The 19366-nt window shown below is 43.9% G+C and overlaps 1 protein-coding gene across 2 annotated transcripts in view; it reads left to right on the top strand.

Annotated features, from left to right (window-relative positions):
- Window positions 1-19366, top strand: part of LOC109444957 (uncharacterized) — a 665687-nt gene that overhangs the window by 502202 nt on the left and 144119 nt on the right. For both annotated transcript variants that reach the window (XM_019726756.3, XM_088789330.1), the window contains exon 7: window positions 6372-6471. In XM_019726756.3, the coding sequence (XP_019582315.3) occupies window positions 6372-6471 (100 nt within the window). The remainder of the gene's footprint in view (window positions 1-6371; window positions 6472-19366) is intronic.

Genomic DNA, 19366 nt, shown 5'->3' with positions numbered 1-19366 from the left:
TCTTTCATGGGATTCTGGGAGAGAAGATAATGAGATGATTACATATCAAGTCCATAATAACGTCTGGCAATGAATTGGGATGGCTAGTACCTAAAAGATAGAGTGTTCGAAAGGGAGAAAATAATATGTGTGATATGTGGCAAAGTCCACAGAACCCTAGAGAGACAGCATAACAGTGTGGGCTCAAGCCACATTGCTTGCGTTTGAATTCCATCCTTGTGAAATCTTGGCAAAGTGACTTAATTTCTCCGTACCTCAGTTTCCCCACACGTAAACTGGAGCTCACAACAGTTCCTGCTTGGTAGGGTTGCAGGGAGGATGTGCCAGGCATGCAGGAGACAGCCTGGCAAACAGTGCTCACTGTATGAACTAAGGTTATTATCGTTCTGTTCTGACTTGTCTCTGAGTCAGACAAACGCAGTCGCCTCGGGCGTAGCACTGTCAAGTTCACTGGGGTGTCCAGAGTTACGTTCTGTGCTCTCTCCCCTGTTTTAGGCTCCCTTCACCCACATATTCATTTCTCCATCCTTAACTAATGCATTTCCTGATTGTGCCTTATTCCTCGTCATGTCCCCAAAACCTAGCACCCTCTATGTCCACACTAAAGGTTTCATAGCACTAAAAATAGGCTGCAAAAGAAAAAAAAATAGGCTACAACACTTCATATGGACAATGGATTTTATTAATGTTAGGCTGTTTTATTCCATCACACACACACACACACACACACACACACACACACACACACACAATATACCCTTTAGGGAAATTTTGGAAGAAAGGACACATGTTAACCTCATACATTGAAAGGTATTAATAAATCTGTGTTCAGACATATTTTTAATGAAATGTGTATAAAACTGTTAGGTTTCTAGCAATTAAAATTATATCATTTACCGGAATCACCTCTTACTTTGCCTATTTATAGAGACATTGTCATTTTGCCAATTTGAGCTGCTAAGAAAACCTTACGCAGACACTGTTCCACCAGTGATATCTATGCTGCTGAGAATGAAAACAGTTAAGTTCCCTGACAATTTCTGGGTAGATGTGGGTTCTGGATCAGGTGACCCTGGGGAAGTCACTGCACCTGCCAGGTCTGAGTTCCTTCTTTATGTGGCAACAGGACAGAAAAACGGTCTAGAATTCAAGCTAAGTTAGAAAAGACTCCTGAATGATTCGGCCCCATTCAGGAGGTAGCCATACATTAAATGAGTAACTGAAGTTCATGTTGCTGGAAACCTCTAGATGAAATTTCTAGATGCTTCCAAAACAGGGCTGTCTATCTAAATTTTCCTAAACAACTAACTCCAAGCCATCCTTAAACTGCTCACAGAATGGACTTTCCCAGGCAAAGTGTTTCAAGCCGGAGCAGCTCAGCAGCACAGATCATATCAAACGGGGTTTCCTGCTGTGTCTCTTTACACCATTAAATTTCCTCAAATGTAAAGCCAGGAGAATTTTTCCAGGTGTTCACATTCCTGGAGGGTGGGGAAAGTGCTGAGCCTTCTATTAGATCAATACCACGCTAGAGTGAAACACAAAGAACCTTTCTCACGGTGTTACCCCCTCTGGAGATCGCTATTTTGGAGGCAGCTTTGGCAGGGCCCACAAGGCCGGCTGTCACTTTGCTGTGACCCCTACTGCGCGAGCAGGGCGGCCCCCAGAGCTCTGGTGCCGGGGCAGCCACGCAGCCCCTGGGCACAGCCTTGATCAGACCTGTGCGGCTTGCAAGGTCTGGGGGCGGGGCTCACCTGCGGGGCGCACCTAGCGCCTCTGGCGGGACTGGTCGCCCAGAGGGCGTCAGAGCGTGAGGGATCGGCCCGCCCGCTGCCTCCACGAGCTCTATTTACATGAAGAAAAAGGGGATTCCAACCAGAGCTACTAGGTGCAATCAGAGCGAGAGCCTGGGCTCCGCCGCGTCAGGTGAAGAAAGCTGGCAAGGTCGCCCATTCGGTCACCAGGTGGTGCATTTAATTTAAAAGGAGTGTTAACCTTGTTTATACAAAATAACACCAATATGCAGAGACGCAGTAAATCCATTGTCGTTAAACAGCGGGGAGCCGCTGGCGCTGGCAGCCTGCCCACCGGCGACGTGAACTCGCCTGGCACCGCGCAGGGAGTGGCGGGGCCCGGGCCAGGCCTGCGATCCGGCCAGCCTCGCAAGGGAAAGGCCCGGCCTGTGCCCTTTCTGCCCTCCAGATGACTCTCTGCATTCTTGTCAAATATATTTAGAACAAGAGGTGTCCACTTAAAGAGAAACATTTGTTAATCACTTAAATGCAGGCGCTTGGCAGCCTTCCAGTTCCACCTTTATAAATATGTCCGATGGGTTTCCAGCGGAGCAGGCGAGTCCCCTCGCATTGACCCAGGGTGAATGTCCCTCGCACCTTATTAATTTTCTAACCCAGCGGGATTTCCGAAGTCAATGCCAGCCTCCTCTATCGGAACGCTGGCGGAGATAAATAAATGATACACGGTGGGGCGAGGAAGAGAGTGGTGTTTCTTTAAGCCAGGGGCAGATTTCAGTCAAATTCCCGTTGACTGGGGCACTGGTGTGGACAGCGTCCTTGTTTACCAGCAGCTGTCCCATTAGTGACGCTGATAAGTTGGAGGCTGCCTGTGGAAAGGGGTGAAGCAGATAAAGGGAGTCTGTGTAAAGAATCCAGCCCTGGACCCTTCTCCTTGTAACTTCCCTGCATTTTAATAATCGCTGCAACTCATCAGAAGTGGTGCAGGGGCTTTTACTCCCCGACTTTTCAGTTCACAACATGAAAACGGTGGCAGCCAGGCCAACCCTCTGCCAGCAGGAATGGAGATGGGGACTGGGAGAGGCAGCTGGTGGGCAAGGTGTAAAGGTCAGCGCTAGGTGTCCCGAGGAGCTCATCTTTTGTTTGAAAACCACTGACACTTCCCCACCCCCCAACAAGTGTCAGTTAGGGACAGGCCAGGGAAAAGGATTCAGCATTAGGGTTAGCCACATGACAATGGCTTTTCATATGTGGAGCAGTCTCTGTCATAAGATTGTGACATTATGGGGGGGGGGGGCGGCTTGGTGGCACCCAGACTGATATTCTGACCTCACAGCTGAGAAAGCAGAGAGGTGCCCAGGCGGCCAAGGGGGTTACCTGCAGCCTCTGAGCAAGTTCAGTGACTGGGGGTAGGGCCCAGCTCCCTGCCCACCACTCCTTTCGAACAGACAAGACAGAGAGATATCAAACACACACTTTATAATATACTGATATTACATTATACACGCGCATAAGGAGAGGAAGAGGAAATTTAAAGATAGGTATCTTTAAATATATGCAAAGAGATATGCAACGATATGTATCTTTAAATTTCCTCTTCCTATCCTGGTCTAGTTGTCAGACAGCAGCTTTCTAGTGTGTTCCAAGCTGAGGGGAAGCCAAAGCCCTCACCTGGCTCAGGGCCCAGCCAGGTAGATCCGTGGGCTTTCCCCGGAGGCCCACCTCCGCCCTGATTACTTCATAAATACGATCCTTTTAAACATCAACAAACCTAGAATCCCATAATCTTTTTCATGCGCTAACCCGTCAGGCAGACATACCTCCAATAAAGCAAAGGCAGACACATTTATTTCTGCTTCTAGAAAGTGAAGATGGTATGAAACAAATGATCTTAACGTTCATTCACCTGTTTTGTCACCTATAGGGTGTCCCATATCCGACTCAAGAGATTTTTCGGAGGAGAAACAAATAAATAAATACATGGCAAAATATTTTAAGATGCTGAGAAGACAGATGGTAACATTTTGATCCATGCGATTTCCTCAGGGAAGTACAATATTTTAAAGGATAAACTGCTGTAAAGTATTTTCCAGTGGCCTACAGTAACCCAAGACTCATCAGTCATATTTCCAAGCTGCAATGCCGCCACAGTTTTCTCTGTGCAGCAAGGTCTTATACAATGATTCCACGAAATTTAAATTTAGCTTATAATCCGTTGGTGGCATTTCCTTAGCTATTAACTGTTACGGGTTGAGCTGCCTTTCCCTAAGTGCGTATGTTGAAGTCCCCACCCCAAATAGCCCAGAATGGGACCTCATTTGCAGATTGGGTCTCTCCAGAGGGAATCAAGTTAAAATGAGTTCATCAGGGTGGGCCCTGATCCAATATGCCTGTTGACCTCCTACAAAGGGAAAATTTAGACATAGAGACAGAGAATACGTAAAGAGTCAGAAGGACTAGATGGCCAAGGAGAGAGGCCTGGAACAGACCCTTCCCTCGGAAGGACCCAAAGCTGCCGGTAGCTTGATCTTGGACTTCCAGCCCCCAGAGCTGTGAGACAATAAATTTCTGTTGTTGACGGGGCCCAGCCTGTGGTGCTCTGTGACACCGGCCTAGACAACTACTGTACCAAGCCAGCGTTAACCATCTCAGTGACTCTAAGTACCCCTGGAGTCAATACTTCAAACACTCATAAAATCCATTTAAAGGGCTTAAAATTATTCTTAAAGTGTGACATGGAATGTGAAGGCAAACAGAACTAACATTTCTTATTCACCTATTATGTCTTGGATAGGATTTGGGGGAACTTTATATATTTTTGTTCATTTTACAGGTAGAAACCATGCTTTACAGGATACAGTTTTACCTAAATAGATGCACATTTTGTGCAGTAAGAACATTTACAATAAACATGAGTGATTTAAATGAGCACCAGTTAAGGGGATGGCGCCTTGCTTAGCATATTTCAATAAATTCCATGTCCTAGAAGATAGAAACTTCTCTACCTTGTGAGCAGTGGTCCTTGGTGAACTCGTCTCCATCATTTCATCCGCATTTCTGATGACTAATGGAATTGACAGGTGAAAAGTTTATAGTAATTTTGTCAAGGACAAAAATTAGCAGAAATCTCTGCTCATAAATAAGCACAGTCGGTCGAGAAGCTTCATCACGTAGGTACTCTGTAAAAGCAGAGGGGAAGAGGGGAGCCCCGCAGCGCCTACCTTTGGGTACCTAAGAGATTAATTGGCGGAACAGGCCATAAGCAAGTCAAGAAAGCAAATTAGAATTATACTTCCCAACAATGTCTGATCAGTTCAAAAGAAATGAACCCCAAGAGGGGCCCACAGACCCCCCATGGCTGCAAAGCTAGGCCCAGCTAACCCCTGCTGACTATGCTCAGCTGTGCTTTCCCACCCCCAAAGTGTCCCAGCATGATTGAAAAAGTCTGCAGCCACCCTACCTCTGAGTTTCTCAACCTCAGCACCACTATTCACATTTTAAGATAGATAATCCTGTGTTATGGGAGCTGTCCTGTGCATTGCAGGATGTTTGCAATTGAAATTAATATAAGACTCAGATATTATATTATATTATATTATATTATATTATATTATATTAGACTGGGTCTTATAGTAAAATAAGACCTTATACTATATAGGTCTTATATTATACAGTATATATTATACTTATACAGGTCTTATACTATACTATACAGGTCTTACATTAATTTTTGCTCCAAAAGACGCATTAGAACTGATTGTCCAGCTAGGTCTTATTTTCTGAGAAACACGGTAGTTCCGGCCTCTACTCACTAGATAACTTTAGCAATCCCTTCAACCAGTGTGACAACCAAAAGTGTCTCCAGACATTGCCAGATGTCTCCAGGGGGTGGGGGTGGGGGGCAAAATAACCCTCTGTGAGAACCACTGTTCCAGCCCAAGTTTATGGAAAGGTTAGGAACGGGTATGTGCAGGAATGGTGATTGAACCGTGGAAAAGCATCTTAAGAAGGTTAGATGTCAACATCTGTAGATAAGGAACCTGAATTGGTTGAAGAGAAAGAGGACATTCTTCATATAAGAGGATGAAAATGGAAAGGGGCAAGTTGAAAGTCTGGAGTAGAAGGGAAGGCAGTGACCAGGAATAAAGCCTGGGGCATGAAGCAAGTTAACCAACCTGTTTACCAAGCTAAGGCTATACCTATGCCCCCCTCGAGAACATTGAAAAAGCAGCAAGATGCTAAAATGTCTTAATTCGTGGGGTCCACTGTCTGGACGTCATGCACCAGAATTAGGGTGGTTACATGGCTTAGCTCCTTTAATGTAAATAAAGAGGCAGAGGGTGACAGCCCCCCTCAGTCTTTTCCCCAGAGAAGAGCATGATTACAATAATAATAGCAGCTGCCATTTATTTAGTGCCTCCTGTATCCCCGACCTTTGCAGACATTATCTGGTTTAATCCCCTCCAGACCTTGGGAAGGGCAATAGCAACTCGGCTGGGGCTCCGTTTCCTGAAGTTCAGAGTGAAGGTAGGTATGTCACGAATCTCTGCAGTGTCAGGGCCAGGACTTGAATCCAGGTTCAGCTACACCGAGCTCAGCTGTGTTCCTCTTACCCCACAGCACTGGCTGGCAAGACAGGGAGCAGATGAACTTCTGGGGGAGGAGAGAACGCAACCAACCTAAGAATACAGAAGCGATGCCGGCAAAATGGAGGAGGCAGGTAAGTCGTGCTCTTCTTTACTTCACATTAACCTTTAATGAGTGTGCGTATCCCTGTTTATCCAAACGAAGCTGGTTGCTTTCATTTAGTTGTGAGGCAATCATTTTGGATTAAGAGTTTCTAGCCTGATGTTTAATATGTGTGTAACAATATGATTCTGGACACTGCCTGTGATGGAATGCTTCAAAATGAAAACTGGAGATCTTAATTTTTGTTTAAGACTCTCGCAGGTAAGGAGATTCAGTACCCAGAGGCGGGTTGTCTTCTCGTGGCATTTCGTTCTTGGTTCTTCACTGACTCGGTAAATTTAGCTCACACATGCGGCTGGAAGAGAGCTATCTGGTTACAAGGAGATCTCTGTGGAGGCAGGAGTGCTTATGGGTTGTTACTGTCATTTGCTTTTCTTTGCCCTCTACCTCATTCAGCCAATTGGGGAAAGACAAACTCCACGTGGTTGCAGGCTGGTGGAAAGGAACTTGCATTTAAATGTAGTCACACATGATTGGTGCTAAGGAGAATTGTTAATCCCTCCACAGAGAGAGAGAAGACGTAGGGTACCCCAGAAAGTACGTTTTTTGCCTGTTTATGTTGGACCAGCGTGGTGTCTTCCATCTGCTGTTTCAATGTGTCAACCCCCAAAAAGCCAGACATAGGAGATATGTTATAACCCCATTACTTAGATGAACGAAGGGACAATCAAGAGACATTAAACAACTTGCCTGAGATCCCAGGGCTAGGAAGGAATATGGCCACAGTCGAAACCCATCTACCTAACCCCAGAGCCTATGTTCTTTCCACTAACCCAAGTACCTCAAGGAAAACGTAGCTGTTTCACTTAAGAAAATGAGGAGATCCCACGTCCAGCCTACCCCAGAGAAGTCAAGGTGAGCCGAAGGTCAAGGGAGAGGTATCAGGACTTCCGGTTGCCGAGATGCAGCCAGCATCAACCCCCTGCAGCGCCCTGCGTGACCCCTACTCCTAGAAGAGCAGGCCTTGAACGTGACCTTGTTCTCTAAGACACTGACACTCCCTTTGCAACCCTCAGCATGTAAACCTTATGCTAGACGGTGGCTTTGAATGATGGTTTCTGGTATAGATGATGTTGCAGAAAGTTGAAGGTGAAGCAGACGAGGTCACGGGGCTCTGAGCACAGGCTTTTTCCTCTTGCTCATGCTGCCGGGGGTGCCATCGCCAGGCCCCTCGGAGAAGGGGGATCCAGCTCGCCCAACTGGTTGGTCTCACTCCTGGGTGGATCGCTTGTCCCCACACATTGTAGCGTCGTGGAAGGACCAGGAGAGCACGCTGTGAGGGCGCAGAGGTGGGAGGGGTTCACAGGCTGCCGTCCCATCCGTTCTGGGGGAGGGTTTGCAGTACGAGGGAAGATCTTTGGCTCTTTTCTGCAGAGAAACAGGAGCGGAGAGGAATCACAGCCCGCCAGCCGTGTGCAGGGGTCTGTGTGTTCTCTCAGCAAAGGCTCTCTACTGTCCCCTGAGTGACAGATGCGCTCCTAGGAATGGGGGCTAAGTTCTGGGCGAGGCACAGTGCCCCCACGCAGCGTCTGTTCTTGTCCGGGAAACAGCGGACCCAGGAGGAACTAAGGGAGGTCAGAGCATGAGGAGGGTCGGGAGGTCATGCCCTAGAGCGTGTTCACACAGGTCTTTCCGAGGAGGTGGCATGAGAGCACAAAACCAAACAAAGCCCAGGAATGAGCCACAAGTGTATCTGGGCAGAAGAATGTTCCAGAAAGAGGGAGCCACAGATACAAATCCCCAGCAGGAGGACAGTGTAGTAGAAATAGAGGAGAGCACAGGGGATATAACAGACAAATGAACTACTGGGGGGTCTGCCTCATTAATGAGTTATTATTATAACTCAGAAGTATTCTGAGTTTTAAGACAACAGGAGATTATTCAAAATGTGGATTTTAAAAATTGTCACCATAAACATCCTTCCATAGCAATCACTTAAATTATTATGCTATGGTTTCATTCTGTACTTACTCCTGCTTTTATAGAGAATAAATCTTAATATGGAAAAAGCTGGATGCTGGAATGTTAGCTCAAACTGAAAAGCAATGTGTCCCTAAAAGCATTCTCTTAAACCCATTTCCTGTGAACAGAACAAGCCCACGTAGTCCTTGAAGTGATTTCCCAATTAAACTCTCCTAATAGAGTTTCCTGAGATGTTTTAAAAAATATTCCTAACTTGAAAAAAAAAAATGCTGGGTTTAAAAGAATATCGTGAAGCATAGGTTTGTGGGACCTGGGATTTCAGCAGACTTCACTGAGAACCTAGATGGGAAGTAAATATTAGTACAAAATAAAACTATCTTTCAGGGCAATGGACTTGGCAGACTGCAAACTCAAAAATACTAACAATAATAATATATAGTTGCATAATGATATAATTATAGTAATAAATCATCTAGCCTCACAATCCAATTTGTATATGTTTATTTTACAAAACGCAAGAGCTTGCCTGCCAAACACCAGCATACACCTAGCCCAGGGCCATAGGTCACAGAGGACAGTGGAGAGATCTGAATTCAAGGCTCCCACCAGGGCTGGATGCTTGATCAGGTAACCTGAGGAAGACAGGGTCGCCCAATGAAACCATTCTCAGCCCCAGACGTGCCCTCCATCCAGGTTTTGTATTGCTCACACTTGTTTCAATGCATTCCGCCGTCAAAGTGACTTTTCTATAATCACCTGTCTCCCGTGATTTTCCATGCGTCCCTAACTTCAGGCCGCTAAGCCTGTGGAAAGTGGTGCTGGGGGGGGGGGGGGCAGGTGGGGAGGAGGGAGGAAGGAAAATCACTGCAGCTGGAGGGACTAGTACAATCCATCCAACCCAACCGCTCCTGCTTAGTGCAAACATTTTACCTTCTCCCCAAGCCTTCCCAGTGGCCTCAAAGTACATTCTCCTCTTGGCCGTCTTGCCAAAGACCTGCCAGGCTCTACTTGGCAGACAGCTGGGATCCCTCCTCCATGGCTCCAATGGCCTATCTGCCCCCAGTCTGGACGGCCCCCTGTCAAGGTGACCATAACGCAAGACACAAACACGGTCCTGGCCACTGTTTAATTTAGACCTTGCTAGCAGTAAAGACATTTCTGATAACATTTTTAAGCCATCTTGTTATTTGTATACTTTCCAGAAGTTGTATGTTTATTTTTCTTCGTTGCTTAAGTTCACTTGTTGCTATTTATCTTGAAGTAAGACTAAATATTTTAAAATTTGGAATGACAAGTTGATATGGCCGAAATTCTTTGGCCTCACCAAATCCTGATTTTTTTTTTTAATAAGGATCCTGTTTGCAAATTTATTTTGGAAAGGGCAGTTGCCTCAGAAAGTCATTCTTAAGCTCAGTGGATTTATCGAGCCTGTATTATTTTTAGGTTGTCTAATCTTCTTTGATACATAACATACAAAAAAAAAAAAAAAAGGCAGAAAAAATAAGCAGGCCCAAGACACGCCAAAAATAAAAACTTAAGGGTTTGAGCCTTTATAGATGATTTCTCTGCTCATTGATGTTTCAAAAACAACTTAAGAAAAATAATTCTATCACCATTGATATGTTAAGTTCATCGGGGACATTTTTATAAAGTGCTCAAATCCCTTTTCATTTAGTCCCAAAATAAGTAAAATAAATAGATGATAATTATATTTAGCCTGTTTCTCAAGCATTCACAATGTGTCAGACACTTGACATACACCATCTCATTTAATCCCCACAGAAAGGCAATTTTCATCAGTTGCTTACAAATAAAGGAGCTGAGATTTGGAGAGGTGGGGGAATGGGTGAAATGACACAGAGATGGTCAGCGTTGGAATCTGCGTTGTGCGTCTCTAACCTTAAACATTGTGCTGTGGTGACCGAGCCAAGAGGTCTCAGGGTCAGGGCTGCTCTGGGGAGAGCGGCCTGGAGCAAAGCCTCGGGTTCCCTCTCCACCTGACCTCACACCATCACAGGCTCTGGGTCACCACGCTGCTGCCCTCCTGGTCATGTCCACCCAGGGTAGGCTGAGCGATGCGTTGCTGTTCGAGTAAACCTTTCTTGGGATATTAGATACAACTGCAATAGCAATAAAATTGTATTCATTCCCTTTCAGTTAGTTAGACCTTCCCTTTTTGAGACATGAGTTCAACATGAAACATTGTATCTTAAGGCCAAAACTGATTCATTTGTAACACACTCATCCATATCCACTTGAACTTTTTTTTTTTTTTTTTTTTTTTTTGATGTGGTCTACATAGAATCACAGAATTCTATGTAGACTCACAGGAGTTTTGAAAAAGCTAATAGGTTCATTCTGTTCATTCCAGTAGAATTGATCCAACTGGTTAAGAATTGACTGTTCCTTTTAGAAGATATTTTTCCACTAGATTTAAATTGGGTGATTTTTATCATGATCTATACAACCAATATTATTCTCACACTAACTTACTGTCTGCAATCAGATTTTCTCCATATACATATGCCCTCAACAGCTGTTTACTTCTAGTCTAGACAAAAATGGTACCATACGTTAGGTAGATGGTATACATGCCGTAGGTTTTCCAGGTCTGTGCATTTCTGTGCCTTCTGGTGTGAGACATGATCAAGTGAAATCTTTCCCTTAGTGCAATCTAGTAAACGAGTAGGAGAGTTATCAGTCCCATTTCTAAACACCGGTTTTATAGTTTAGGCTTGCAGACACCAGCTGCTCCCTAATACAAGTTTGTTGAAAGGATGGAAGCCACCAGTAAATATTAGAATCTATTGTTTGCAAAATATCTTCGGAATGTAACCTGTTTTTAGTTTGATAATAATTAAGTAGACTCTTGGACTCAATACCATGTTTGAAGAAATACTTAAGCAGTGCTAACAGATATTGTAGACCCACAACACAGCCCCACACCCTGATTTGTATGTCTTTGATGTCGCCATTTTAAGCGCCATTTAATCATTAAGAGCTCTACTAGTGAGAGATGTGCGTGGCTGGCCATTGACTCTTCCCAAGCAGGAGATCTCATTTCTGGCCCTAAATTCCTCCCACACACCTCTGGGATTTCCTTCAGGATTTCCCAAGGCTCTTCTGTTGGTCCGTACACATATGATGGGGAAAGAACTACACACTTCAAGTCAGAAGAACCGCTGGGAGGACAGGGGACAAGAGAAGGCCACAGATGGATGGGTATCTGCCCACGTGTCCCGCAGGGCTCAGATCCAGGAGAGGTGAAACCATGGGTCTAACAGAAGCTGTGCGCGGTCACTGGTGCTATACTTCCCAGATGAGGAAATAAAGACTGTGGGAACAGTCTCCCAGCTGTGGCTCCACCAGCGTCCCTGTCTCTGGGTTTCTTGTCCAGTGCACCATAGCAGTGGCCTGAAATCAGGGGCCTCATAGGTCTTCAGACTTCCCAAAGAGAGCAGCGGAAGCCCTGCACCTATTTCCTACAATTGGAAAAGCCTACGAACCCCCACATTTATCATCAATTAAGCCACACAACGTACTTACTAAATGGAATGGGGTGTTTTTTTCCTGGGGATTCAGAAGCAGATAATTAAAGGGGTACCTGATTTTTAAACAAAAGTTAGGGACTGTTGCACTGTAGCACAGTACGTGCTCTGAGGAGCTGTGGGGGGCACGTGCTTGCGCACGTTTAATGTGGCCACATTGGTGGCACACACGTGTATGTGCCAGCGTCCCAGCGTGTCAGAAACCTGCAACCGCCCCCTCCCAGGAGAAGGCGTGCGTCTGACTGAGGCCAGGAGCCCTCGGATGTCCATACATGCCCCCAACAGAAGTAAGAGGAAGGGAAGGAGGATTAGAAGGAGAGGCACAGAGAATAAAGCGGAGCAGAGTCTAAGACTTATTCAAAGCTTGAGGACACCTGACCCAACCTGAAAATACACCGAGATTCAGTGGCCACGTAGGGAGGTGTGGTATGGGGCTGGTTTCCCTACAGTCTGAAGGGGAAGAAAAAACAGACAGTGGTTCTTTTTTCAAGAAGGAAGTCTCAGGAATCTCCCCGTCAGCCAGGTCTGTATACCCAGTTTGCCAGTTCCCAGAAGGGAGATGAATGGGGGCAGAGGATCCGAATGTTTGCTGATGGTCCTTTGCCTACGGTGTCGACAAACGTGATCCCTTGTCACGTGCTCTGGCACCGGGCCCTAGTGCGGACCTGCCTCACTCCCGTGCCACTGGCCCTCCTGCTAAGCCTGCACTTGGTTGGCATGGTGCATCCGAGCAGATGGGCACAGAACCATCCTGCCAGGAAAACAGTATGGGCGTCGTGTCAGTGGGTTAGGGGGCGGCTTACCATGCCAGAATCCAGCTGAGACGTCTGCAGCATATAGTTCTGTGTTGGAAAAGAAAGGAGCAGGGAGACGCCAATTCTTTGCCTCTTTTTATTTTTCTAAGATTTAGGCATAACTAGGGAAAAAAACACAATTTATGCAGAAAATGGAGATTAGAAATAATCGATGCTTAAAACTTTAGTGCTGGAATTTGATTTTTTCAGATAACTTCTCATTGCCAAAGAAATCTTTTTTTAAAGGAAATATTAGTCAGAGCCTTAGTATATAGCACAGACAAACAGCCTGGGAGGCTTGTGGATGGGGTGGTGGGTAGCAGGAAGAGGACGTATCCTCACCCTCCATCTTACAGCCTTCTCAGCCTCAGAAGGATTGGTTTTAAAAGACACTGAAAGACACTGACTCCTGTCAAACTGAAAATGTCCCCTCAAGGATTTGTACTCTTCTAAAGCATATATTCCTAGTGTGAATAAAGGCACAGAAAGGGACGCTTGTGGATGTCACATAAATGGTTCCTTCTTGAGCGGGTCAGGTGCTCCGATGGTGGGCGGAAGTAGGAAGAGTGTGGTGTGGTCCCGTTTCCTGTGAGCAGGCCCAGCTTTCCTTTCAGTTCTAACAACACTGATTGAGACCCTAATATTGCAGTGAATCCTAGGGGTGCACAACTGGAGCCTGGAGGAGTGTTATTTAGCAAGCACTGAAGTACTAGCTTCTATGATGGGACAAGAACTAAGCCAGATGCCCTGTCATGACACCCCCCCAACCCTCAGCTATTTGACTACCCCCGAACAGAACATAGACCTCGTGCCCCAAAGGTTGCCCACTGAGCCCAGGAGTTTCCATTAGCCCACAAACGTGCCTTACTTGGCTCTCACAGTGCCTGATATGGTAGCATACGATACCATAGGATACGATATGTGTAATATGTAAATAAAGCGTACATACAAAGCAATATGTACATATAAAATAACCTGCACATCTAAATTAGGATTTGGATATACACATACTTCACCACTTCAAAAATCTCATGAAGAAGTCACGTACTTTTCGTCTTTCAAACTAAAAAAAGCGAAGAATGAGTCCCAAAAGAACTAAAGAACTAAGGCAAGCTATAAAATCATCACCATATGTATATGTTTGTGTGTGCATGTATATCTATATATACATATATATAACTATATATGTATGTATTTTTATACTACATATATCCTTTTTTCTGTATACACCTATATGTCATATATACACACACATACATACATGTGTATATGACATACACATACCTCCTACATATTAATATAGGATATAAGCATATATACACACACAAGACTGACAGTTTCACTGCCTTTTAGAGTAACAATAATACATAATTTTCTAAGTCAACACAAAAGGCAGATGTGGTTTCACTATCGTGTTGATATCAGAAAAGACTCTATGAAACCCCTTTGACCTTCATCTGTGCTCCTGGTATTGCTAATTTAATTCCCAGAAATGTAAATATAAACTAATGAGTAGTTTTTCTATTGTCATTTTACGAATTGGAGATATGGTAAGCATTTCTTCTGCGCATCCATAATTCTTTAATGATAGCTACATAGAGGCTTTTAATTGTATGGGAATAGAGATAATAATTATACAGGCCACACTTGGCTGATAAAATATACATATTGTTCCAGAAAAAAAATATTAGAAATGAATAAATTCTGCCAAGGAATGGCTCACATGACGATTTTCAACAATGAAAACCTAAGTAACCTTCAGCTTTTACACTTTTTAGGGGGAAAACTTCTGGTGTGTTGAATCAGACAGGCTTTTTTCTCTTCTTTTTTTATGAATCCCCCCTAGACCTTTTATGTATTTTCTTATTCTTTGAGTGCCAACTATGTGCCTACTGACTCTGAAAAAGACTAGTAAAAAGAAATATTTCCTTGATTTTTGCACGTGAGGAAACCGATCTGGTGGCATAGCAGAATCCAGTGTTAATCTCCTTGTGTGTTTGTCAGTGCGTATGTTTACCAGAAACCAACTGCATCATTCTGCGGGAGGAGTCTCGTCACATCTCTTCATCTCTTAACTATCTGGGCATCCAGATGTCTGTCACATTCATATGTATTCACCAATATTTGTGAAATCGAGATGAAACAAAAATCTAGCACTTACGCATGTGATAACTTTTTAAACAGTGTTTCCTTCTGATACGTAACTGGCACTAAAATCACAACACATAATTCAACAGTCCCAGGAGACTATTGTCTTCTAGAAATGACTGAAAATTCAGAATGCAGTATCCTTAGGTGAAACTGACAGCTCACTAAGCTGCATTCAAGGCGTAATTGCAATGCCAACAACAAAGTCTTACTATTTGGTTTTTCTGAAAACTGCCAAAGGAAGCATTTATTTTTACAAAACCGATTACGCTTTTTTTTTTTTTTTTTTTTTTTTTTTTGGCTTAATACAAAGAAATAATACTGAAATAACTTCATGAAATGCGAATATTTCTATATTCGCATTTCACGATTTGGGTTCAGAGAGTGGGAAATGGAGAAATTAAGGCTGATCAATGAGATTAGTGTTTCAAAAATAAAAAAAAAAGAGAGTCCAATTAGAAGTGTCCTGGGGTTATTAGTGATAACACTGCTCATATCCAATTAAGATGAAAACCATTTTACCAGCTTAATGGCCACCTCTGGCAGAGTGTGGGTTTATTAGTTTTATCAGACTCGAGAACTGAAACTTGAAATGATACGTGTGCTCGGTACCAAAGAGACACTGCTACGTCTGAGAGATAATTGGTATCAAATGAGATGCCTCAAAAGTTGTTGATTAACAAGCGTTATGAATTTAGGAGAGGGGAAAACATTGGTCATTTTGGACAGTATTTGAAAGGGACGGTGCAGTGATATTTTTGGAATCAGCAAGGTACCATGACCTTCTTTGATGTCCAAAAAGGCACTAATATGACATATTCATGCCACACAAGACAGCCTTCCAGATCCATGGTGCACCTCCTCTACAAAAACGCAAGTGAACAAAAGCAGTTGTTTGTAATGTATGTCAGGTTCCTTGTTTCCCCTTCCAGATTAAAGGATACGCTAGCTAATGATTGGTATTAATAATTAATAAGAACATCTCTCATATTATGCCCGAGTTCTTCTGGATAGGCTACACAGCAAGGAAAACTTATTTTTGTTAATTAAGTTTTATTCCCTTATGTTTTTAAGCAAGCATTTGAACTTTTCAAAAAATAAAATTATCTTTGCGTGTCTATACCACCGAGAGAACCACAGAATGACTAAAAGCAAACAAATGCCTGTGTGACAAAGCTCCCCACTTAGGCAGCAATGAAATCACTGTGGCGTTGCTTCGATAGACATCTCCTTGACTAATGAAATTCTCGTCACTCATTTCTGGACCTGGTGGGGAAAGCCTTCCCTGTCCCTGTCTGGGTGTTTGTCTTTGGCAAAATATTCAGTGCACAGCCAGGAATGTGTCATGGTAATTGTCGGTGAGGCGAGCCTGCTCTGGCAACTGGTGGTCTGAGACAAGTAGTTCTTCTGGGAAGTACCCGGGTATTTCTGCTAAAGCATTCGAGCCCACATACGAAAGCCCTGTTCCACTGATACTAAGGAAAGAACATAAAAGGCTGGGGGCAAGAGTGGCCCATTCTGGGGCTGAGAGGGTGGCACGATCAGGTAGAGAAACACAGGCCATCTCAGCTAGATCGTGAGGTAAGTGGAATATTCCGTTTCGTAGGAAAATGTGAGGCTCCTAAAGGTGAATGAGCCTTGTTTTGGTAGATACTTTTTAATTGTTAGTAAAGTTACATAGATTTCAGGTGTACAATTCTGTATTACATCATCTATAAATCACATTGTGTGTTCACCACCCAGAGTCAGTTCTCCTTCCATCACCATATGTTTGATCCCCTTTACCCTGTTCTACCACCCTGAAATTTCTTATCATGTCTGTTTCATGTGAGTCTTTCAGCTTCATGAAGGAGTGGACATTACTACTCTACCGGCAACCTGGATGTGTTTTTCTGCCAAATGAAAAACCAAGGGCTCCAAATAAATCTTAAGTTGGCACAGGTCACACGTGACTCTTCAAGAAAACAAAGTAAAAATTAAGATTAAAAAAATCATGAGGATTTTAAAAGTGTGTGTGTGTGTGTGTGTGTGTGTGTGTGTATGTGTGTGTGTGTATTAGTTCTCTATTGCTGCCTGACAATTACCACAGACTTAGCAGCTTAAACAACACATTTTATGATTTCATAGCCTGCGGGTTAGGAATCAGGACAGCCCTTAGCTGAGTCTTCTGCTTCAGGAGCTCTTACAAGGCTGTAATCAAGACGCTGGCTTCAGCTGGGATCTCATCTAAAGGTTCAACTGGGGAAGGAGTTACTCCCAAGCTCACTCGCATGGTTGTTAGTTGGCGTCATTCAGTCTCTTTGGGGTTTGGGGACTAAAAGACTTAGTTCCTCACTGGCTGCTGGCCACAGGCTGCCCTCAGTCCTTTGCCACGTGGGTCTCTCCCTCACAGCACCTGGCTTCCTCACAGCCAGCAGGAAAGGGAGTTGGCCTGCAAGACAGAATTTGTACTCTTAGGTCATGGAATCACAGGAATGATAGCCCATCCCCTTGGCGCCATTCTTATGGGTTAAAAGTGAGTCACAGGCCCACACTCACAGGGAGGGGTTTACCCAGGAGTGTGAATACCAGCAAGCAAACTCACCTGGAAGGACCATCACCGTCTAGCCTGCCTGCCACCGTGAGTCTGTGGTTGGAGGGGTTAAAACGATCTGGGTTATGCTGGCAAGGTGTCTACACAGCAAAGGTATTTCTGAACATGATAGAAGATAGTTTCTCCAGCTGTGCAAAGTGGTGGAGAAAAGAAATTAGTTTGCCTTTTAAGAACCCTCAGTTTGAAATCATTGAGTTGCTTTAGGTATAAAAATTGATGCGATTTGGATATTCCCATAATTATCAAAAAACATTTAAATTGGTTAGATGTTAAAAAGAATCCTTGTACTGCCCCTTGTGGCTTTTATAATTTAATATTTAATTGAATTTAAAACATCTTAATGAGTAGACAGCTGGTGTGTGCAACACACTTTAACTCGCCACGTTGTTTATTTTCTCAGAAAATAAAAATTACCTAGTCAAATATGACTTTTACTGCATTTCAACTTCCCTCTTGCCTCACAATATAGATGTGTGCAGCAGTAATTCTGTGGGATAGTAATAGTTCTCTCATTGGTAATACGTGGCATCTACTTGAAAAATATCTCTACTGACCTCTTTCAAAGACAGGTGTACAAACATGCAGTCACAAGGAAGAGGGACTGGTGACAGACGACATTAGGTGGTTAACTTCCTGATACCTCGCTGTGTCCCATTTTGCTCATATCCACATATTTTCCCTATTTCGCCAATGATTGTCTGTTCCCACAGTGAAAGTCCATTCCCTACAAGCAAGGTGCCATGTTGGAGAGACGCACATGGCCCATGGGACCCAGGGCTGTGTCCGCCTTCCCCCAAAGTGGCCTTTAATGGCCAAAATGAGCAGCTGGAATTATTGGGTCAACTGACAGAAATGTATTCTCTCTTCTGGCCAAGAAGAGCTTGTTCTCATTGAACTTCCTTTTTTTTTTTTTTTTAGGAGATAAGAAAGGATGAGGGGTCAATAAATGAATGACTTTTTAAAAGGGCTGACCAGAAACGGAAATGTTTGTGAATAAACTGAAATTTAACAATAAAACAGAGACTGCCCAGCTTCGTTCCATTAAAGAGGAAAAGACTCAGTAAAGTTCAAAAATAACCAAGCAGCCAGCAGGGCCCACTCAGAGTCAGGGGGTAATGAATCTGCAAATCATTATTGATTAAGCTGTGAATCCAGGATTGCTTATTAACCTAAGATTCCTTGACCCATATTTTTTTTTTTTCTTTTATTTTGTCAAATGAATTCAGTTAGGAGTTGCTGAACACTTATCCAATGCATGGTACTCTAGGAAGGTGAAAAATCATCAGCTTCAGTCTTTAGCCTGTTTGTGAAGGAGCACCGTTTTCGCTCTTCCAACCCAACACAAACTGTCTCCTCAACGCAGAAGGCTGGGTCATTCACTGATAGGACCTTCTGCCCTGTGACTTATGCACGTGCACTGCGCTTGGGCTCTTAGCATTTTTCTCTATATCTGACATTTTACAATCTGTGTATTTTTTGTTTTTGTCATTTTGTCTAAACTTAATGGAGGGCTTGTCACAGGCCAAGCAATGGGTCATTTATGAACTGTATCATTTTATCTTCCCAGCAACCCTCTGTGTTGGTATCATTCTCACTTCGTAGATGACCAACCTCTGATCTAGGGAAACAAGGGCCTTGCCCAAAGTCATACAGGAAGTGTGTAAAGGGTCTGCCGGACTTCCGGCCTCCGTCCATCACCCCCAGGGTATTGTGATAACGTAAGATTTGATATGCTCTCTGTCTCTAAGAAACTTTACACTAACCTGCGTGGTTAGGGTGTAGTTATTCTCATATCCCGTAATAAGAAACAGAAGCAAGTCATGTCACTGAAAAGTGCTGAAATTCGAACCTCAGAAGTTC

Source organism: Rhinolophus sinicus, chromosome 13, assembly GCF_057876585.1.
Source record: "Rhinolophus sinicus isolate RSI-liver-muscle chromosome 13, RSI-T2T, whole genome shotgun sequence".
Lineage (NCBI taxonomy): Eukaryota > Metazoa > Chordata > Mammalia > Chiroptera > Rhinolophidae > Rhinolophus > Rhinolophus sinicus.
Note: the sequence above shows the minus strand (reverse complement) of the source record. Positions and strands in the feature narration are given on the sequence as shown.